This window comes from Protobothrops mucrosquamatus, unplaced genomic scaffold (assembly GCF_001527695.2).
Source record: "Protobothrops mucrosquamatus isolate PMUCROS unplaced genomic scaffold, P.Mucros_1.0 scaffold286, whole genome shotgun sequence".
Taxonomy (NCBI): Eukaryota; Metazoa; Chordata; class Lepidosauria; order Squamata; family Viperidae; genus Protobothrops; species Protobothrops mucrosquamatus.
This window is the reverse complement of record NW_015386630.1, coordinates 777,835-800,105: the sequence shown is the minus strand read 5'-3', so window position 1 is coordinate 800,105 and position 22,271 is coordinate 777,835. Positions and strand designations below refer to the sequence as shown.

Genomic DNA, 22,271 nt, shown 5'->3' with positions numbered 1-22,271 from the left:
GCCTGAAATTTGGCTTTTATTTCTGTCCATCTCCATCTAGGTTAATCAGCGCAATGTTCCTGGAATTGATAGTGCCTATTTGGCAATGGATACAGAAGAAGGTGTGGAGGTCGTTTGGAATGAAGTCCAGTTCTCAGAACGCAAGAATTTTAAGCTTCAAGAGGTGGGTGAAACTGGAATGAAGAGTTGTGAAAAGGCCGACAAGATATCTATTGTATGAGGGCTCAAATTTTCTGTGACTATGAATAAGTTTCTTGAAATCGAGCAGACAAGGAGAATGAAGGTGTTACTGGATTATTTTATGTTGCTGACTAGTCTGCTTGCTTGACTTAAATTTAACTAATGCCTCCATCTTGAAGTCTTGAGAGTAAATATGGATGAAGAGCTGTGTGTGAAGTAGATGAGTCCAGTTTCGGGCTGTGTTGAAACTCTTGTAATGATATTTTCTTTTTCTTGAGTTGTTTACACTATTTTGTTTTGCTGCTGCTGCAGGAAAAGGTCAAAGCTGTCTTTGACAACCTGATCCAGTTGGAGCACCTGAACATTGTGAAATTCCATAAATATTGGGCAGATGTGAAAGAAAATAAAGCTAGGGTAAGTAGAATTTTATGTGATTCCCTCCATCATTTATCTTAATGTGAAAAATATGAAGCACCAGCAGTTGATAACTTCCACCCTATTACTAGGTTATCTTCATTACGGAATACATGTCCTCTGGTAGCCTGAAACAATTTTTGAAGAAAACAAAGAAGAACCACAAGACTATGAATGAAAAGGTAACTTCTTTCCAACCTCGTATTCTCTTCCCAATTCTCTAAATTGTGTTTGTGCTATTCTTTTTTTTTTTTTGGTGTCTGTAGCTCTTGGCCAAGGTACTGTTGCTTCCCTTCCTTCCAAAGACTGTGAGAAAAAATTGGCTATCTAACTCATAACCATTTAGTAAGTTTGTTCCCTGCTGAGAGTCCTGAGTTAATCCATATAATTCTGAAGCAAAGTAAAAGGAAACCAGCTGTGATATGAAAGTCAAAAGTGTCCAGTAGTAAGGAGAATAGAAATGGCATTGTAGAGACACCAAGTGAGGACTTAGTTTTGCAGGAGATGCTGAAAGCTTTTTGGTGATATTTCATTTGTATTACAGGCCTGGAAGCGTTGGTGCACCCAAATCCTTTCTGCCCTCAGGTATGTGCCTTTACATATATGAAAGGGAGGACAGCCTTGAGCGCAATGTTGGTGTACAAATGATTACACTTGTTCAGAGGCTCAAGGGAATATCTGTATTTTTTTTTTATTTCTTGTATAAGGTTTTTGGAGAAAGTAAAGGGAAGAATCTTGCTTCTTTTATTGCTTACGTTGGTCTTCAGAGCTTCTAGGGCAGAGGTCCCCAACATTTTGGGCACCAGGGACCGGTTCCGTGGAGAAAGGTTTTTCCATGGATCGGAAAGTGTGTGGTTTTGTGTGCTGCCTGTATCCCACGGATGGGACTTAGCTTGTTTGTGCGGACCGGTTGCTGGCATGCCACGGACCGGTACCAGTCCACGGACCGGGGGTTGGGGACCCATGCTCTAGGGGTACTATATGATATGGTTTCAGCAACACAGTAAAGTTTCCTTAGAAAGCTCAAAAAAAGACTTGGATTCCAAACAAACTTTACATTCTTTGGATACCAGAAATAATAGAAATGAGGAAGACATTGTTTTTCTGTTAATAAAAAATACATTTTCCTTTTACCTGCAAACTGATTTTGCAAACTTTCCATTTGTATACAGTATCTAGTAACTGATTCGCTCTCTATTGTGTTGCTGTTCCAGTTACCTTCACTCCTGTGATCCTCCCATCATTCATGGAAACTTGACTTGTGATACCATCTTTATCCAGCACAATGGGCTTATTAAGATTGGATCAGGTGAGGCTGTTGTGGAATTAATTTGTGATTTAATGTATGCTATGATTCCATCCTTGGCTTGCTTTGTTCCCTGACATTGGTTCAAGCTTTATATTAGTCCAAGGAAAGCTCTAGGGCTTGGAGTATATATTGTTATGTCTGTATAACAGGACTCTGTTGCAACTGGTGCCTCTACCTTATATCTGTTGTTGTTGACCTCTGGAAACTTCCTGGACCTTTTGCCACTTGCAGGCTGCTCTATCCTCTTTTTGTAGAGTCTTTTGCAGGCAGAAAACTTTGCTGCCAACTCATTTTTATCTCTGTCATTCAAACATTTGGAACCTTGGGGGGTGCTACTTGTTCATGGCTCTTCCAAGCCAATCTTACACTTGAACACACTGATTCATCAAAATTGTAGGGGAAGGCAGGATGGGTAGAGCTCTTTGTTTAGCTTCTTCTTGGGCTGTCAGTTTCTTGTGTCCAGTCTTAGTGAGCTGTTAGTAAACAAGTAAAGTATCGCTGTTGGCTGCTCCATTTTTCACAAATATATGCTTAGCATTTCATCTCATTTTTTTGTGCTGCTTATGTCCTATTCAATGAATTATGCCAGTTTAATTCATGAAAATTATCAAGATTACTTTTGGAGCTTATGGGACAGTGTTAACCATGATTTAACCATGGTCATGTTAACTCCATAATTAAATTGATATAAACATAGTTTCTGGATAGTCAATTGTTGAAAAAAACAAAACTCATATAAACATAATAGTTGTGTTGGATCAAATCAAAGATCTCATAATTCTGTTTCCCCAGTAGCCAACTTAGATGCCAAAGGGAAGCCCATAAGCTGGTTAATATGAGGATTCTGCTTCTCATATTACTTCATTTATTACATTTTTATCCTGCCACACTCCCATTGAACTCTCAGAAGTTAGTGATTTATATACATCATGTTTTTAATGTAAATATGCTGCCCCAGTATCCAAAATAACACAGTGCTGTCATATTTAGTAGCTGTAAAAAACTTTATTCCCCATATATTTATCTGATTACCTTTAATGTCATAAGAATTGGTGGTCATCACTACTTCAGCATCTTTTCAAACTGCAGTTTCCAAGTATTTGGAGGGAGGCATAATGACTACATTGGAATTAGATTCCTCACAATATAAAGTATTAATAAAAGCAATATTTTATGGTGTGTCTTTGGGTTTAATGTAGTATGGATCAAGTAAATAAAACTACTCTGAGAAATCTTCATAGCTTGTAAAATCCAAGTAAACAGGAAATATCCTTGAGAATATGATATACATACACACACACACACACACACCATGAATCAAGCATCAGTAGTAAAATAAACATGGTTATTGAAATAGGTTGTTGCATTAAGTGATCTTAGTGTCAGTCTTAATTACATGAGATGTATCTTCTTGAAAGAAGTGGAAATTGGAACTCAAGCTTCCAAATAACAAAAATGTAGTGTCAAGTGATATGTAATGGAAGAGTTCTTCACAAAAATAAAGATTTCTAATTCTGAAATTAATCTTGCTCTGGATAAAATTAGTTGAGAAAAAGACCTTGAAATTGTTTCCTTGCCTTTTGATGTCTTTGGAGGTAGAGATAGAGGAAGAATCTTGACTTGGTCTAAAAAGTTAATAGATTCTGCAGTTGGATTCACAAACATCTATCACTGCATCTGAAGGACATTTTTGTAGTAATTATCTTCTATTAGGATTACTACATAATTAAACCCAAGAAATGAACATAAAACAAACCTAGCTCTCAACACTGTTTGAATAGAGGGTCATGTTAACTGGCCATCTCTGACAGAAGAACAAAACTAGAACACTAGCCACTATGTGTAGTTTTGAGTTCTGTTTTGATGGACAGTTCTGTTGGTCTGAGGAAAGGGTGCATGGATTAGACTCTGCATGTTCTGAACAGGTAATTCATATGAGTTGAGAATAAGCAGGCTGAGCAGAGTTTGCTTTGCAGTGACTAATGGCAGCTTAAATAAATTGAAATGCAACAATCCGAAGTAGCTTTGTGATTGCGCTGCTTCCAGGACTGCTTTTCTCTGGGAGTAAGGAACAATTCTGTCTTTATTCCAGAACTCTTGTGCGAAATTAGAATTCTTGAAATAGCTCTTTGAAATAAGCACTTGCTTTTTCCTTTCTTTCCTCAGCATCCAATTATTAAGAATACTATAATGATGAAAAATTGGCCCACAGATAGATGCAATTGAAATCTCATTAAATATTTTGAAAGGGAATTTAGCGCACTCACCCTTTTGCCTGTTTGATGGAATGTTGAGAAGGAAAGCAAACAGAAACATGTCAAATTCAGAAACGAAGACTTCCTGCAAGAACTCCGTTGAAGAATAAGGAGGAGAAGGAAGCTAGGGTGCTAAATGGCAGGAAAGATAACCCGTCCTGCATGGAACTGGTTCAGGAGTTATCTAAAGGATTAACCACTAACCACTATATAGAAGCATAAGAGTGCCGTAGTGGGTGAATGAGGGTCTACTTCTATCTTTGTCCTAATTTATTAATCACTATTCCATTTTTTCTCTTCTCCTTAAAACAATCTTTGTTTTTTGGGATATTTTTTTGGAGTTCTTCCCATTCTTCCAATCTTCATTCTGCTTTTTCTTTCTCCTCCCCATTCTATCACCATAGTTCAGGCAAATGCATCCCAGTAGGTTTCCAAGCTCAGCAACACCAGAGGCTACCATTGAGGCTCCCAGAGACAGAGGTACAGAGGTGGTGAGGTTGGAGAAGTTGAACAACGGGGGACAAGCTCTCAGCGAGGTGCAGTCCAAAAGAGAGGGAGAAGGAGAGCTGCAACTTAGAAAATCTGTGATAGGGATTTACCAGGTAGAGAGTAGGAATTCACTGAATGTCCTCTTCCCTTGGGAATAGTTGGAAGGATACTAAAATATTTAAAAATCCATATTTTTGAAAATTGAAGGGCTTGAAGATAGACGAACAGCATTTTTTTCCTAACCAATCACCCAGAGGTGTTGTATATACTATGTGAATGAAATGCAAGAAAGGCTTTCTGTTTCCAGGCAGATCCTCCATCTGAACCTTTTCTCTTTTCCTCCTCCAAGGAAAGGCACGTGGCCATCCAACAGCAAGTCAAGAGAAAGAGTGGGGTAGTGGTAGAGGGTGGAAAGATGGCTCTGGACTAAGAAGTGGATTCTGAGAAGTAGAAGATAATAATTTGTAGTTGATGGATGGGCCAAATGTAGGTGTTACATTTGGTTCCTGTCTCACTTCCCATGGAGACTCTATACCCAAAACAGCTGAGCACTGACCTCCTTTGTGGATTTTGATAGAGGTTCAGGATAAAAAACCCCTTCACTCTGTCCTGATGAGACAAGCCCAGTCTGTCCCATTGCTACGGGAGGTAACAGTGGCTTAGCTGAAAGGCTGGCTCTTCCATCAATTCTTGGTTTTATTTCCTGCTGATGGGCTGCCTCTCTCTCTTTTTCTTTCTCTTTTGCCAACAGTCTTTCATAGGATTTTTGCTAATGGTGAGCAAATCTCTCTGCTCTGTGATGTGACTGTGACTTTCTAAAAATAATAATATATATATAGACATAAATGGCATCATATATATATATATATATATATTTGTATTATATACAAAAGCTCCTTTTTCCCTTCAGTGTCCCTTGCTTATGACTCTAGTATAGTTGCGCCTGCCCTTGGCTCTTGGTTGGAGAGGAGTCCCGCCCTTCTCTCTCATTTCTGGTCTGTGTTTTCTCTGCTGTCCTGCTGCATGCTTCCTCCTGCATGTGAACTGCTCTTGTCTGAGGAGCGGCTGCTGTCTCCTTCCCTTGCGGCCATGATTGGGATTTTGCTTGCTGCTTGCTTGTGGCCTGAGCTGTGGCCAACTATTTATAGGGATAATGGGTGAGACTTATAAGAGTGCTAAAATGTTGTCCAGTTTAGGGACATGTTGAATTCTTTTTGGGGTTTCTAGTTCTAGGCTCTCCTTTGAATGTTCTTATTCTGGAACTATTCAATTCCCTTCAGCATAGAAGGATTTCTTGGGGATTTGCTTGCCTTCCCTATCCCAGTGCCTAGGTATAATAGGTAAGCAAGCCTTTCTGTTTCTGGCAGAGTAGAGTGATTGAAACTGAACAATAAGACAGGTTGCCAGGAAAGAGCATAGAGAAGATGAACCTCCAGTGAAACATTAGCCAAGTCTGGCAAACAGAGGCCTTGGGGACTGATTAAAAGAAAGAAAAAGCTTGGATGGAAGAGAGTTGCTGATGATGAGCCTGTGTCTTTGAGTTTCCAACTGAGAGAAACCTTTGGGATAGTTGTATGTCCAACAATGAGGACTGAAAAGAACTTGTACCAAGTCCATGTGGTCCTTGGTCTAGGACAGTGGTGGCGAACCTATGCCACGGGTGCCAGAGGCGGCACTCAGAGCCCTCTCTGTGGGCACGCGTGCCGTCGCCCCAGTCCTAGGCCTTCAGCTGGGTTTTATAAAACCTTTTCGCTTTAGGCCTCCGCCGCCGTGTGCAAAAAAAAAAAAAAAAGTTCAATCAGTCAATTTCAACTTCTCACGAGAAAAAAAAAGATCTTGCAAAGTTGGAATTGATTGATTGAACTTTTTAGTCCCACCCAGTCTGCCATTACCACCGCAGCCACGCCCACCCAATGGGCCACGCCCACCCAATGGACCCACCCAGCACTCGACGATGAATAAGTGGGTTTTGGATTGCAGTTTGGGCACTCAGTCTCTAAAAGGTTCGCCATCACTGGTCTAGGAAGTTCAGAAGATTGCAAAAAACAGATGCCATACTCACTGAGAGGAGAGTGATGGCTGCCAAATGGAGGCAGCATGAAGAGGAGCGCTATTCTTTTGCTTAAGCTGTGTATATGATAGAAAGAAGATGGAATTTCTTCCATTTCATGATTTGGGTTTACACACCATGCTAAGCGACAATATAATTTTAGACTTCCTGAATCCAGTTATAACTTAATCCCCAATCAGTAGCAAAATGAGATATGACGAACCTAGCCTACATTTATTAAAATAAGTAGCATATTTACAATACATTATTATATTTTTTGTTTATTTTATTAAACAAATGTACATGGCTACCCAACTCACACGCAGTGACTTTGGGCGGCTTACAACATTAAAAATCCACAATCGTTTATTAGTCCTTAAGCAGTGTTAAGAGATGGAGTTTACTAGTGAGTTCATCCAGAAGTAGAGAGTGTATGCATTAGTTTTAGTCTGTTGAGAACATAGTTACATTGTACATACTTAACTGTTGACATACTGAAAAACACTATGTGTAAACCTTACCATTAATGAACACAAAGATATGAAAGAAACTAATAATTTTATAGAAAGAAATTGAAACAAGTATAATCAAATTAATAATAATCAAATATAGTATTAACGAAGAACTCTTAGTGTACATGAAAGTTTATACCAAAATAATTGTAATGCCCTACAGTACTACTAGTTTAACAAGTAGAATCCACTGGAGGTGGGCGGCTAATAAATTTAAATTATTAGTAAGCAATTAAACAATATAATAAGTAATTGTAATAATATAGGGAAATGAGTTATTTATGTCCATCTCTATTTTGATAAACAATATAGTACATACATACATGGAATGCATATGTACATACATAATGGAATGCATATTTCTAACAATGATCACTGGTAGCTACAGCTACAGTTTCTCATTATTTAATGAGGACCTAAAAAAGGTTGCCTGATAAAAAGCTTTTTCAACTTATTTTCAAGCACTTACCAGATTTTTGGTTAATGCAGAAAGTATATGGGTGTAAGAAAAGCAACATATTGCAGGAAAATTTCAAACGGGAGCAAATATCTGGAAATACTTTTACTCTATTGGAGAGTAGACTTTGACATTAAGCGAAAAATAATATATATTTAATTTGTTTGACTGCAGTAGCGGTGCTACTAGATCAATTTTATTCTGGACTGTGGTTTAAAGTATATAGGCTTAGTCTGGTCCTGCCAGTATTTTTTTCTGTTGTGTGGAGTCCTTGGTGCTCTCTGAACATGGTACATCAGCAGGTTACATATACATAAACAACATCTACATACCATTCAAAAGAGACGATCAAAAAGTGAAAAAGGAAACAACCCCAAAACATCTCCTGACCAACAATCAACACCCAGATGAATAGAGATAACACCAAGATTAACCCTAAACTAAAAATCAAGAAACTACCAACTTAACAAAAATGCTAACAATAAACAGCAGCCTAATCAAGGAACCACCAAGACCGGTCCTTCCAACATTGACAGGGCAAGCCCCTAGTATATAAAATGAGAGCAAATCCACTCCCTTGCCGTACTGATGATGTTACCTAGTTTGGTAATTAAATGTCTGCAAGAAAACTACAAGCTCAGAGCACCAAGGAGTCCAAGTTCACAGTTCAACCCTAAGCTACAAATATTCTCTTCCATCAGAAATAGTTGTCCTTTCTCATTAGTCTTAAAGCATAATCTGCTGCTTGACTTCCACATGCTGATTTTCTGTCATGTCAATAGGGTCTAACAGCTTTTGAGAACTGTTATTTTCAGTCTATTCCTCTCACTTATCAAAAGGTGAGGCATGAACGAAAATATCTAACACTGCTTAAATAGAGTGAATTAGCTTGCACCATCCTCAAGCCTAAGACTGGATTTGTATAATACATGTATCTTAGTTAATAAATTAACCCATTTCCTGGATCTGTGTAACATAAACAACAGCAAACTAAATACACAGGCTAACTTGGCAGAATATCTAAGCCACACATACAAAAGCAAAAAAAAATGAAGCTTTGCACATTGTGTAAAGGCATCCACTAGGTCTTTAACTGAGCTAATTAATATTGGAAGAACATAGCACACAAACAGTTCTGTATGGATAATTTGGGGGCTTAGATTTTTTTTCTTTTTCTTTTTTTTATGTCTACCGAAGTTATACCCTGTCCACAGTGGATCTTTATTGGTTTCCAAATTTTCTCAGGATGATTTTTGTATCTTGGCTAGAATGAGACTTGGTGTGCCAAGCACTTCTTAAGAATTTGTGATAGTCATTCATTGACCACTTTGTTTTTCTTTATTTACTGGTCAATTTAGGGACTGTTTTAATAAGCAGGTTAAATATATTTTAAAAGAAATTATAAATGTCCAGGTGCTGCCAGAAGCATGGCTTTGTTTGCGGTATCAACTGAGAAAGTTGTGAAAAAGATAGGGGGTAAGTGTTGTTGAACAATTGGGCATGTTATTGGGAAGTTGCTTTTTTTGCATAAGACGGCAAGGTGATGGGTAAAGTATCAGCATTTTGGGATCTACTTTGAGCTTTGCCTGCATCTGTGCCTGCCTGGAAAAATAGTGGCTTGGTGCAACTATCCAAAATAAAATTGTTAGAGAGAATGGGCTCTTTTACTGTCATCAATGGACAAAAGCTGCTCACCTATTCTAATAGCGTATGTGTGTGTGTGTGTACACATACGGAATCTACTTTCTTCTCATGTATGTTTCTTTAGAAAGATGAGATGATTGCTTTGCCTGGCTTTGAGTTGATGCAGAAAAGACCTGGGGTTTCTGGAAGAGAATGTAGGCATCCCTCTTTTTGCTTCTGAGTTCGCTTATGATGTGGTGCTGCCTGAAAGCTGGGGAGGCCGGAAAGAGCAGTGCTTCTTTGTTTGGGGTTCCTTGCAGAGATGAACTAGATGGAAGCTGCCTCAAGTCCCAAACATCAGAAAGGAAAGAGAGGCATGGATTCTGATTGCCTACCATTCTCTTCTCTTATAGTTGCCCCCGATACCATCAACAATCATGTGAAGACCTGTCGTGAGGAGCAGAAGAACCTGCATTTCTTTGCTCCAGAGTATGGCGGTACGAATATGAGGATATTGGGACCTGCAGTTCTGTATTAACTGCAGCAGAAGTGTTCAGTCTGTTCTCTTTGCCTTAGAGATAACTTCTGATTATTGTTTTTTGTTCCAGAAGTTGCACATGTGACTACAGCAGTGGACATCTACTCCTTTGGAATGTGTGCATTAGAGGTAAGTTGAGGGCGATTAGTATATGAAGGCGTCCACCCCACTTGTACACAGGACCAGGAAATCAGTTCCATGTTAAGAGTACCTGGCAAATTGGACTGTGCTTTATCTTCCTTCTTACACAGGTAGTTCTTGGTTAACAACCATTCATTCAGTGATTGTTTGAAGTTACAGTGGTGCTAAATGGACATGCCCAGTCCTAGATGTTGCAACCATCACAGCATCCCCCGTAGTTGTGTGATTGTAATTTGGGTGCTTGGCAATTGCCTTGCAATTTAGACAGTTGGAGCATCCTGTGGTCATACAGTCACCATTTGCAACCTCCACTGCCAGCTTCCCACAAGCAAAGTCAATGGGGAAGCCGGCAAGAGGTTGCAGCTGGTGGTCCTGTGATGTTGCACCTAACACCTGTGTGGGATTTGCTTAATGACTACAGCTAGAGCTGCTGTTGTAAATTGGCACAGTCACATGGCATTGCAGATTACAACCCCGCTGCTTATTCCCAATTATTGTTGTTAAACTGAACTATCTGTACTTCAGTGAATCATTTACCTGAGCTTCTTCCAAATATTATCTTTTCTTGGGACTTATAGAATGTTTTAGCCCTCTTTGTGTAGGCAACTGTTCTGACATATTTCTGTCGAGGTCATCTCCCTCACTCAACACAGAAGATGTGGGGATAGTTTTTTTGTTATAGCTTCAGGGTTTGGAGAACAGACCTAAAGAGGGTTCCGTTATTTTTTTCTCTTGTTCCCTTTCAATTAAGACTGTTTCTAAATTCCTTAGTACTCTGATATGCTCCTGTCTGAAGGAATAATGACTAATAAAATTAAATGATTGGAATGAAACCAATTTCTTTGTTGAAAGTAAATTTAATCTAGTGGAAAGATAAAAAAATAGTTGTTTGTTTTGATTCATATATAGGGTGATGAGAAAGATTTTTCTGTCGTGGCTGATAACATTTTCTGATAAATGGTGGACCTGTCTGTGGCGGTCTAAAGATATCGCCCATTGACATCTGTTTCTATCCTGATAGATGGCAGTGCTGGAGATCCAGGGAAATGGTGAATCTTCCTATGTGCCACAAGAAGCTATTAACAATGCCATCCAATTGCTAGAGGATCCATTACAACGAGTAAGACTGTCCTCAATTCTTTTCCTTGCTTTCCCCTTCCATTCTTTTTCCCAGCTCTCAGGACTACAGTAGCACAAAATTTGGCCTCCTTTTTTCTTTCTAGGAGTTCATTCAGAAGTGCCTGGAGCCACAACCTAGCAAACGACCCACAGCTCGTGAGCTTCTCTTCCATCAGGCTTTGTTTGAAGTACCCTCTCTGAAGCTTTTGGCAGCCCATTGCATTGTGGGCCATCAGCGTGAGTATAGCCAACTGAAGTCTGGGACTACTGCTAAGAGCAAAACCCTTCACTAGTGTGTAAAAATATTTTTTATGAAATGTATTTGTAGCTCAGTAACTAATACATCATAATATATCCAAAAGTACCCCAAAATGAAATTACAAAGCAGAAAAATTCAAATCTACTAAAAGGAGGCAGCCAAGATGAACAGAGAAGTTCCAAATAGCTTCCTTTGTATCTAAGCAAGATTGATCATCCTGAAATTTGGATGCTCTCACATGTCTTCTCCTAATGCCTCACTATCTAATATTAGCATCCTACTTCCATTATTATAAATCTGGAAGTTGTGTGGTTCAGAAATGTGAAAAACACATAAATGCAGATGGACTTCAGTCCAATTCTCTTCCTTTTGAATAGTAGTAAAAAGCCCTAATAAACAAAGAAATATTAATACATTGCCTAAAATAATTTGCTTGAGGGGAGGAGAGAGACATTGTAGTTTATCCCTGGACTATCCAGTTGTGATTTCAGTTGCGATTTCAGTTAAAAGGATTAAATTAGCTAGGATAATGTCTATTACCTCAGTGAGATCAACCTCTTCCTAAGAATTTAAAATATCCTCATAAGAATATATATGCTACTACAAATGTGCAATTTTATAAATCTTCCTATTGCAGTTGTCTACCCTGTCCTTTATTTTGTATTTGTTTGTATCCTGCCTTTATTATTTTTATAAACAAACTCAAGGTGGTGAACATATCCAACACAACGTCCTCCTCCTATTTCCCCCCCATCCCCGACAACAACCCTATGAGTTGGGTTGGATTGAGACAGAGAGAGATTAACCCAGTCATTCAGCTAGTTTTCATTTTTTTCTAAACTAAAAATAGTTTGTTTTTGTAGAAGGTTGTATTGCTATCAGTATTAATGCCCTTTTTTGGTACAAAATTAAAATATTTACAACCACTTAGGTTCCCTCAGTATATGTGTGAAGTTAGAATTCATTGTACCAACATTTAGAATTCTGCATCAGTTTGAATTTAACATGTTCATTCCCCATGTGGAAATCTTTTTAAAACATAATTTTAAAATCTGTTTAAATTTTCATGATACTGAATAGTTAGATCTCCATCTACAAATCATTTTCATTCCATCATTTCATTTATGTTTTCTTTTTTAAATTTCTATGGTACATGTACAGCATTCTGGATAGCCATGCTCCCCCCCCCCTTTCTTCATGAGATGGTTAGTCCTTTATTGTATTTCTTAAATCTGCTTTTTTAATCTCAGGTTTTTTTTAATTCTTCAGGGAAAAGTGGAAAACATGTTTTGGAAACCACTGGTTAAAACAGTGAGTTAGTGAAGGAAAAATAGGATAATGTGTACCTTTTATTTTGTGATAGACATGATCCCTGAGAATGCACTTGAAGAAATGACCAAGAACTTGGACATGAGCGCTGTACTGGCTGAAATCAACCATGCTGACCGTGATGGTGTCCGTATGATGTGAGTTTGAATAGTTGGGAACTGATGGGGGGGGGGGAGAGAGAGCTTTGAGGTGGAGTTTTGGAACTGAGTGTTTCTCTGGTTCTATGCAATGAATTGAGGTCAGCAGAATATTACATGGAATGGGAAGCAATGGACAGCTGGCTCATTAAAGGGTGGATGTGAACTTATGCTATAAAGGCTAAATTGGTGCTCTGCCTTGTCCTAGATTCTCACAGTCCCCAGCGCTGGAACTAGACAAGTTCTTGGAAGATGTGAGGTATGCTCCTTTCTCCTGTAAGGGTTCTCAATGGGATTCTGTTACTGAAGCTAGTGTCCTGGGCAAGCCAACCTGACCCTTTTTTTGTAGTTCACTGAATTAGGCGACACATAAGAGTTGAGTTATTCCGTTTGTGATTCCACAGAAATGGAATCTATCCACTTACTGCCTTTGGCCTGCCCCGACCTCAGCAGCCACAGCAAGAGGTGGTGAAATCTCCCATTGCCCCCCCATCAGTAAAGACTCCAACACCAGAGCCAGCAGAAGTGGAGACTCGCAAAGTGAGTGGCTGGTCCCTAATCCCCATCTCCTTGGCCAATAATAGCAAAGCCTCATCTTATCACACTCCTTTGTAATTTCCAGGTGCTGCTGATGCAATGCAACATTGAATCGGTGGAGGAGGGTGTGAAGCACCATGTATGTATCAGCCTTAGGCTGGGTGACTTATACCAGTCTAGGACTTCCATTTGCCTACAGTGGCTTATTCCCTTTGTGGGGGGGGGGAATTGTACCCTAGTGTTGAAAAACACATTAAGGCGAAAATGCAATTTTCTTTTTTCTCCTATGCCCCACCTTTCATTCAGTTGACACTGCTGCTGAAACTGGAAGACAAACTGAATCGGCACTTGAGCTGTGACCTGCTGCCCAGTAAGTCAATGTCCTTCTCTTCTTTTCTTTTTCATCTTACAGAAAACATACCGATTCTCTCATTTTCCTTCCTTAGGTGACAATATTCAGGAACTGGCAGCTGAATTGGTTCAGTTAGGATTCATCAGTGAGGTAAGTTTCAGTCCTGTTCACAAAAGACTTCTTTTCTCTTTTTCTGGGGAACTTCATTAGGAGTATAGGGATAGGTCAGTGGTGGCGAACCTATGGCACGCGTGCCAGAGGTGGCACTCGGATCCCTCTCTATGGGCACACGTGCCGCTGCCCCAGCCTTGTCTCCCCCTGCGACCCCCCCTCACTAGCAGCCCCCTTGGAGGAGAGTTGCCCCCGAGCGTGACCCACGTGGAGCAGCACAACCAAGGACATGGCAGCCCGGCAGCATAGACAAGACTCTGCCCTCATGCCCCATTGCGCACAGTTAATGCTGCGGGGCGAGCAGAGGGCATGGCCACCATGGTGCTGCTGGGCTGCCTGGGCAATCTGCGGCAGGCCCTGGAGGCAGTGAGTGGCCCTGCAGGCAGGCAGGGTGGGGGCGGGGCAGGGGGTGGAGCAGGGGTGGGGCCAGTCTTTGGGCACTCGGTCTCTAAAAGGTTCGCCATCACTGGGATAGGTCAGTGATGGCGAACCTATGGCACGGGTGCCAGAGGTGGCACTCAGAGCCCTCTCTGTGGGCACACGCGCCGTCGCCCCAGTCCTAGGCCTTCAGCTGGGTTTTATAAAACCTTTTCGCTTTAGGCCTCCGTCGCCATGTGCAAAAAAAAAAAGGTTCAATCAATCAGTCAATTTCAATTTCTCAGGGGAAAAAAAAAGATCTTGCAAAGTTGGAATTGATTGATTGAACTTTTTAATCCCACCCAGTCTGCTGTTACCACCGCAGCCACGCCCACCCAATGGGCCACACCCACCCAATAGGCCACACCCACCCGGCACCCGATGATGCATAAGTGGGTTTTGGGTTGCAGTTTGGGCACTCGCTCTCTAAAAGGTTCGCCATCACTGGGATAGGTTATCTTACAGTGCTTTTTCCATTCTTTTTTAGGCTGATCAAAGCCGACTTAGCTGTTTACTTGAAGAGGCATTCAACAAATTCTTCTACTCGCGGAATGGGGCACTGGCAGCTGTCACTGTGTCATCATAATGGCCATCTTGCTGCTAGCAGGTGTACCCGCTCTGCATCTGTGCAGGGTACTACTCTAAGCCGCTGCCACCACCGTTGCCAGCTTGGATGTGCCTCCCGCATGTGTTATAGCCAGGTCCTGCAGACAATCGTTGCCAGTCTTAAAGGCAGGGGGGGCAAGGTGGGAGGGGAGGGCTGTGTGCCTTGTCAGTATTATTTTCCCCGTGGCCAATGGCCTTCCTTCCCTCTCCCTTTTTTTGGGCTCACATGCATGGAGTTTTCTTTTGCTTGAATTGTACAGGTTTTTTTTTTTTGCACAGCACAGATGTCTGTCTTGTTATTTAAAAGGGTGGGGGGGATGGAGAAGTTAAGTTCTATCCCATCCCATGCTGGCCCTCCACAGTACACATGCACTCTCTAGCCCCACAGTCATTGCCTTATCCCCTCCAGAGGAACTCTTCTCCTTCCCACAGTTGCTTCGTGCACCAGCCTTGCTTCCAGTATCCCTGGCTGCATCTGTTGTGGTGTGAGGGTTCCCTCTGGTCAATAGAGGAAGTAGATAGGTGAACGTCCAGTTCAGGCAGCAGGTGGCAAAGGCAATGTTAAACCATCCTTTCCTTTAGGATATTATCTAATGCCTGCAGGCTTGGGGCCAGTTTATCAGAGAAAGTCAACCCTTCCTGTGCTGGAGCTGTTCCAAGTGTCATTTCTGTTCCTATTTTTAATAAATTGTTTTGTAAATAATTAACTGCAACCTGTTTGTGATTGGAATCTGGGAATCGGAATCACAGAGTTAAAAGGAGCCACTTAATCCAATCTCCTGCTCACTGGGAAAGGGCGTTAGTGATTGGTGTTGGGCTGTTTGTATTCCTGAAGTTTCTTGATCTCTGCTTTCATATTTTTAAAGATATTATCTCATCCACTGACTGTATCCAGGTTGAATCTGAACCTAATTTTCTCTTCTGCTTATTCACCCAAAAATTGCTCACATTTTTAGCCAGCTTTTGCTTTAAAAAGACAAGAAAAATGCTCCCTTGGTTTCTAGGAACTATGTTCTATAGCAAATATTATTAGTTTCTGGATTGTGCAAGTTCTCTGAGTTTGTTTTTATTTGCAGACATTTTGTCTAGGTAACATCTGGAGAAGATCCTAGAACTAAGATATTATGTAGGTTGATATCTGAAGACCTTCCACTATTTAATTAATAATTCTATGTTGAACAGAAAAAAACCTTCCATACAGTGCTGAGATAATTGCTTTTACGAATGAAGGCAAATATGTGTCCCAGAGTAATTGCAAGATCTAATCTGGGTTTGTCACTGGGACTAGAGGTTTAGTCTTCTGAGTTTTCAGACTCATCTTGGAGCCCATCCGTAGGGAATTTCTCTCTACCAGAATATGCGCTTTATGCTATTCTGTGCTTCCTATTTATGCGGTGCTTTCCTATTGGTGGATTGTTGTGTTGATGGCCGGCAATTGGCTGTTGTTTTCTTGTGCCGCCAAGTCCTTAGCTCCTAAGTACAAATAAGGCTTCCAAAGCCTGACTTATAATAACAGATCAAGAAAATGTGTAGCTTCAGCTAACCAGCTTAGTTCTCTCATAGCTCGGAGGTTGTTAAGATCTGAATAATGAGCAAGTTCGGACTCAACCCCAGCAACACTATGGATTCCAAGTTCTTTTATTTCCAATAGTGTATCAGCTTTAGTTCTGGATGGTGTTGCACTTCCCCAGAGGGAAAAAGTATGTATTCTGAAGCTTGCTCTAGATTTGCATCTCTTAAGAAGCAAGTGGAAGTCATGGCCAGAAGGAGCCTTATATCTTATGTACCAGTTATGTCTTTTCAGTTAGCTTCCCAGTGCAACTCATGATGCTGGTAGTTATCTACGTAGCTTTAATTGATTGATCAAATTATTTTTGACTCCTAATGACCACATATTCTCCCTCACAATCTATGCCAGTTTTTTTCAGAACTCCCAAAGGTGCATTCATTAGTACTGTAACAGTCCATTGACTTTCTGCTGGTCATCATCTTCTCTTTCCTACCACCTTTCTCAGAGATGGAGCTTCTCCAGAGAGTTAGGTCTTGGTATAATGTGTCAAAAATAGGATAATTTATGTCTCAAGTGAGAACTCTGGGTTGATTTGATGATCCATTGGTTTGTTTTCTTGGCCACAATTTTCTCAGGAATCTTCTCTAACATCAAAGTTCAAAGTCTTCCTATCTTGCTTCAAAGTTCCGCTTCCAGTTCCACAAGGAATGGAACACAGGGAGTGACACGGAATACCATGTCTTGTACAAGTTTGATCTTTGTATATATGGACACATCACGGCTACATGGTAGGGCATGGATAGCTACAACACCATCTTTCTCCAACTGTACTTACCTATATTGTAAAATCTAGTAGGATTGGCATTCTACATGACCCATCAATAAAATAATGTCCATCTAATGGGAATCTCAAGAAATGTGTCTTCTCTGTGTTCTTCCTGCCGTTTGGAACAGCATTTCTCTGATACCTGCATGGTCCCAATTTTTTTGTTTTTTAGGGAAGCTTTAAAAGCTTGTTTTTCCAACCAGCCTTGGGCCCGGGCAATTTGTGAAGTAGCATCAGAATGCTACTAGACCAGTGTTTCTCAACCTTGACAATTTTAAGGCATGTGGACTTCAACTCCCAGAATTCCACAGCCAGCAGTGCTGTGAAGTAGCATCAGAATGCTACTAGACCAGTGTTTCTCAACCTTGACAATTTTAAGGCATGTGGACTTCAACTCCCAGAATTCCACAGCCAGCATTGCTGGCTGTGGAATTCTGGGAGTTGAAGTCCACATGCCTTAAAATTGTCAAGGTTGAGAAACACTGTACTAGACTAGCCCTGATAGTCTTGTTCTTTAATTTTTATTAGTGGATCACCCTCCTTTAATTCCTTCATGGTATAATAGACTACAGTTACGATTATTAAGAGTTTTAATTATGGATGTTTCTGTTTTCAAGTCAAGGTAAAAGTCTCTGAATTGAACTCAACTCCTGATGCCTTCATGAATTCATTCACTAATGCTTTCTTGAAGGATTATTTTTTTTAAAAAAAAATCCAAGTTAGCTTATAGCCTTGAAATGTCTTAGTGGCCTCCACTCCAAGTACCAAACAGGTTTGACCCTGCTTGGCTTTTAGAGAATATATAGAGTCTTTAAAATTGTCTTCCTCAGCTAATGCCTTTAAATCCTTTGGAATAAAACCACAAACTTCAACATATAGTTCACACTCGTCAAATGATTACAGATTGGAGGCAGTTGCCTATTGGCTCCATTTGAAATGTAATCCTGTGCCAAAGTGAGCTTTGTTCCAATGCAGCATGGCCATTATAACCCAATTTTCTGCAGCATCCCCTTTCATACTGTTATCTTTTGTCATCTCCTTTGAGTTCCTGTCTCTAGAGTTGCAGGACATTTGACATGGGTTATAAATGCCACATCCATTAAAGAAGCCAGACAATAGATTATATAAACAATATATTTAATATGGGAGAATAAATATCTAAAGGGGGTTGAAGACTTAACGAAATGCTGAGGTAGCTCACTGGAAGGAGAAGCTGGTGCTGGGCAGCCCTCCACACCACTGGCTGATGAACTTGAGAACATCCTGGCAGGGGGGGCTGTGTGACATCTGCAAGGGAGGCATGAACAAAGCTAGGGCTGAGATCAAAGTTTACAGATTTAGGCTATAAGGCAAGCTTGCCTACTTTTCTTGCCCTATGCCCTCTTCTACTTATGATTGCTAGCTTGCTTTCTTATACCTTCATTCTCTTCCTCACCTTGACTGCCATCAAAAATTTGTTCCAGCTTTCCTTGTTTGCCTCTTTGCCAGGACACTTGAATTCCACTTTATTCCTTAGTACAGGATAGCCTGAGTGGGGAGAAGGAAAAGAAGACCTATGGAAAGGGCATAAAGAGGACCTGGAGCTTTAGCCCCACATATCCTAAACCTCAGCTGAAGGAGCAAGTTCCTGCCCAGCAAATAATTTCTCTTTTCAAATTTTGGCAAACACAAAATCTTTCTGTGTATTCTGTTGAACCTCAGGATAGCTTCTTGATTACACTAGAGATTAATTTGGACTATTTCAAATATTGAATGCCTTAGTGCTGTATGGATAGTTCTCGACCACAATTGAGCCCAAAATTCCCATTGCTAAACAAGACAGTTGTGAGTTTTGCCCCACGCTACAATCTTTCTTGCCACGGTTGTTAAGTGAATCTGGCTTCCCCATTGACCTTGCTTGTCAGAAGGTCATTTGGCCCCTTGTTGTCTTTTATTATTTTACTCTTATCTCTTTGTCTATGGAGATTCTCAGTCATCCAGATCATGGTTATCCCAAAGCACCTTTGGGACTATTATACCTTTATTTTGAAAGACTGTGAGTAATCCTTTTAGTTAGATTAATTCATTCTGAATGCCATAATTGTTTGTCTGGTTTTTTTATTGCCTATTTTAAAGCAATTAACTATTTTTAAAAAGCACCTAGAGAGAAGTAGAGTCGTTGCAGATAACTATGAATGGACTCATGGATTCAACCAGGACAAATTAGCTTTCTTCAGTGAGGAAATTTCATCGCTAGGCAGAACTGTGGATGCCATTTTAAAAATATGAAATGCCTAAAATGATAACCTTTCAAAGTAAAAACTTACAACTTATAACATACAGAAGTAAATGCTAAAATATAAATATAGTAGGCAAAAATAAAAATTGAATAGTGAGACATGTCTTAGTTAAAAGCATGGTATTAAAAGAAACCAAGTGCAGACTAGAAATAAGTTTAACATTCTTCTGCATTTTAAGCAAAGCAGCACCATATATTTTTATGTCAGGAGTTTAGAAGAGGAAGAACTGTCTGAGTAACTATGGGACAATTTAAAAGACTTTCTCCCCTTATTCTCCCATAGTGGATGAGAATAGGTTCAGAAAAAGGTCGCAGGTTTATATGGGGAGAGGCACCATTTGAAAATCTTATGGAGGAAAGAAGATGAAATATGTTCCATTATAGCTTTAGCCATGCTGAAATGACACCGTGCTCTGTTCACCTGTGATAAGGCAGGGTAGGGAGCGCACGCCAGTGCTTGCTGCTACCAGAGAGGCTTCGTAAGTGTCACGCTCATCTTGTGGTAGCACTTGTTCCAACCGCTGATCCATGGAGACCGTGAGAACCCAGTCACGGATCTCCTCACGCTGCTCTTCCTAGCACGGATAGACATATACGACACTAAGAATGAACGAAAAGTGGCAGCACTACTAATACTTTAGGGCTGGATGGTAGAAGTGCCTGAGTCAACTGGATTGGGAATCTGGCAAGGGCTATCCATTTCCAAGAGATCCCCCTTAGATCCTCCTGCTCAAAATACAAATGGATTGAAATTGCATGTGCATATGAAAACAACTTACTGAGATATGTGGCTTGGCAGGCAGTGGCACTTCAAAAGGGATATCTGTATTTTGGAAGTCTGAGTGGTCTAGAGCATCAAGGGAGCCCTCTTCAATTGCCTGGGAGAGCAAATAACATCAGAAAGAAAAACATGGAGTCCTTTTCCCTCCCCACCAATCTCAAGCGTCTCAGATAAAACTCACATCAGTCAAATCAAGGAAACGGTTCAGGAAGATAAAAGCCATGTTCTGCCAGCCAATACTCTGGAAAGATGAAAGAGAAGGATGAACTAGATCTAGAATGATCTTTCCCAATTCTTGCCAAAAGTCAACACTGTTTTCATTTCCAACGTGGCAAGAGCATTCAAATGTTTTCAAGCTAAGATTGCTTGACTTTTGAGTAGCATATTGGAAATTGTGTTCTACAAAAGTACTACCTTTTTTTTAAAAAAAAAAGTTTAATTAGAATCAAATGGGACGGATAATCACTCTCTTCACATTTATCTGTGAGATTAGATGAAGACTTGATAATCTAATGTTCTCATTCAACAGTAATCTGATAGATGCAACTATAAAGCCTGCCAAACATGATATAACAATAAAGACTTTTTTCTGTAAGACCTGTAAAAAATAAGTTCACGTCAATTGGGAAATTTATAATCACAATATATTATTTTGTTTAATCCCCCTTTTAAGGTACCTAAATTGGCAGGCATTGCTACGTTGTATGAAACCAAATTCCACAATTTAACTGAGCACTAGGTCAATCATCTCACCATTTAACTTTAATGGGATGAACTATGAGTCTAATATTTTGAGGATGGAAAACAATGGTTCTTCTCCACTTTACTAGTGCTGTATACAATTGTATTTATGCCATCTTTCCTTTTACCATAATCAAGAATCCAATTACTGTAATCCTTAGAGTCTGCCTAGAATCCATCTGGATTGAGATCGTAAATACATTGCTTCAGTTCTCTTGATCATTTGGCCATTGTTATACTGTAAAATGTTTTAATTCTTTTAAAGATTTTCTAGAGATCATTTGTTTGAAAGTTAAAAATCTAAAGGTGATTCTGAATGTAAGAAGTGGAATCCTCAGGAAGTCAGTGTAAGTTTGTCACATTTCTATAAAGCATACAAGGAACTGGCCATTTCCCCATTTTGCTTTATTTGGCAGTAATTGGACAGGTATTTCCCCACCAAGCTACCTGGATGTGATCTACAATCAGGAACTTGCTGCTCCTCACCTTAGCTGCTGTCCCTGCTTCATAGAAGGCCTTGTCTGCTGGAATGATCTCAGTATGGCGCAACAAAGAGATGGAGAGCTTGGCTGCCACAGTTTCCTGGGGGCAAAAAAAACACAAACTCAAACTCTGCTCCCTAGCTTCCATTCTTAAGAAAAGGCACTTTTTCAGACAAAAGTAGTCTATTCAAGTGGAGTTGCCCCACCTTTGCATTCTTTTTAAACATGCTACCTGTAATTATACCTCATAAGTTTGTTTATTTGTTTATTTATTTATTTATTGTTTATGTTTATATCCCGCCCTTCTCCTTGCGGACTCAGGGCGGCTAACAACCAGATAAAAATGCAGATCCCAAAACTACAGATTAAAAACATAATTAAAAACAAATATTAATGATTGGTCTAATTAATTTAAAATTACTTTAAAACCCCCATTAAAAATTTTCCCCTAGGCCAGTCCTGCAAGCTGGAATAACCATGTCTTAAGGGCGCGGCGGAAGGAAGGGAGATCAGGGATCACCCTGATCTCTGGGGGTAGTTCATTCCAGAGGGTGGGAGTTCCCACAGAGAAGGCCCTCCCCCTTGGGGTCGCCAGCCGGCACTGTCTGGCCGACGGCACCCTGAGGAGACCCACTCTGTGGGAGCGTACAGGCCGATGGGAGGTAATCTGCGGCAGGAGGCGGTCTCGAAGATATCCAGGTCCGATGCCATGGAGCGCTTTAAAGATGATGGTCAGCACCTTGAAGCGCACCCGGAAG

At 40.3% G+C, this 22,271-nt stretch overlaps 2 protein-coding genes across 3 annotated transcripts in view; one reads left to right on the top strand and one right to left on the bottom strand.

Annotated features, from left to right (window-relative positions):
- The window catches only part of NRBP1 (nuclear receptor binding protein 1), a 20,781-nt gene extending 5,103 nt beyond the window's left edge, over window positions 1-15,678 (top strand). The window contains exons 2-18 of one of the 2 annotated variants that reach the window (XM_015814806.1): window positions 41-163; window positions 493-594; window positions 687-776; window positions 1,139-1,179; window positions 1,809-1,903; window positions 9,080-9,142; window positions 9,703-9,786; window positions 9,898-9,956; window positions 10,990-11,088; window positions 11,192-11,324; window positions 12,710-12,812; window positions 13,021-13,071; window positions 13,217-13,352; window positions 13,435-13,488; window positions 13,656-13,719; window positions 13,796-13,851; window positions 14,777-15,678. In XM_015814806.1, the coding sequence (XP_015670292.1) occupies window positions 41-163; window positions 493-594; window positions 687-776; window positions 1,139-1,179; window positions 1,809-1,903; window positions 9,080-9,142; window positions 9,703-9,786; window positions 9,898-9,956; window positions 10,990-11,088; window positions 11,192-11,324; window positions 12,710-12,812; window positions 13,021-13,071; window positions 13,217-13,352; window positions 13,435-13,488; window positions 13,656-13,719; window positions 13,796-13,851; window positions 14,777-14,875 (1,452 nt within the window). In that variant the 3' untranslated portion in view covers window positions 14,876-15,678. The remainder of the gene's footprint in view (window positions 1-40; window positions 164-492; window positions 595-686; window positions 777-1,138; window positions 1,180-1,808; window positions 1,904-9,079; window positions 9,143-9,702; window positions 9,787-9,897; window positions 9,957-10,989; window positions 11,089-11,191; window positions 11,325-12,709; window positions 12,813-13,020; window positions 13,072-13,216; window positions 13,353-13,434; window positions 13,489-13,655; window positions 13,720-13,795; window positions 13,852-14,776) is intronic. The other variant, XM_015814807.1, reaches the window with a different exon arrangement.
- A 2,685-nt stretch (window positions 15,679-18,363) lies between these two features.
- Window positions 18,364-22,271, bottom strand: part of IFT172 (intraflagellar transport 172) — a 31,368-nt gene continuing 27,460 nt past the window's right edge. The window contains exons 43-48 of the mRNA XM_015814805.1: window positions 21,518-21,613; window positions 20,472-20,531; window positions 20,289-20,387; window positions 19,931-20,084; window positions 18,667-18,758; window positions 18,364-18,518 (exon numbers count right to left, since the gene is read on the bottom strand). Coding sequence (XP_015670291.1) covers window positions 18,429-18,518; window positions 18,667-18,758; window positions 19,931-20,084; window positions 20,289-20,387; window positions 20,472-20,531; window positions 21,518-21,613 — 591 coding nt within the window. The 3' untranslated portion in view covers window positions 18,364-18,428. The remainder of the gene's footprint in view (window positions 18,519-18,666; window positions 18,759-19,930; window positions 20,085-20,288; window positions 20,388-20,471; window positions 20,532-21,517; window positions 21,614-22,271) is intronic.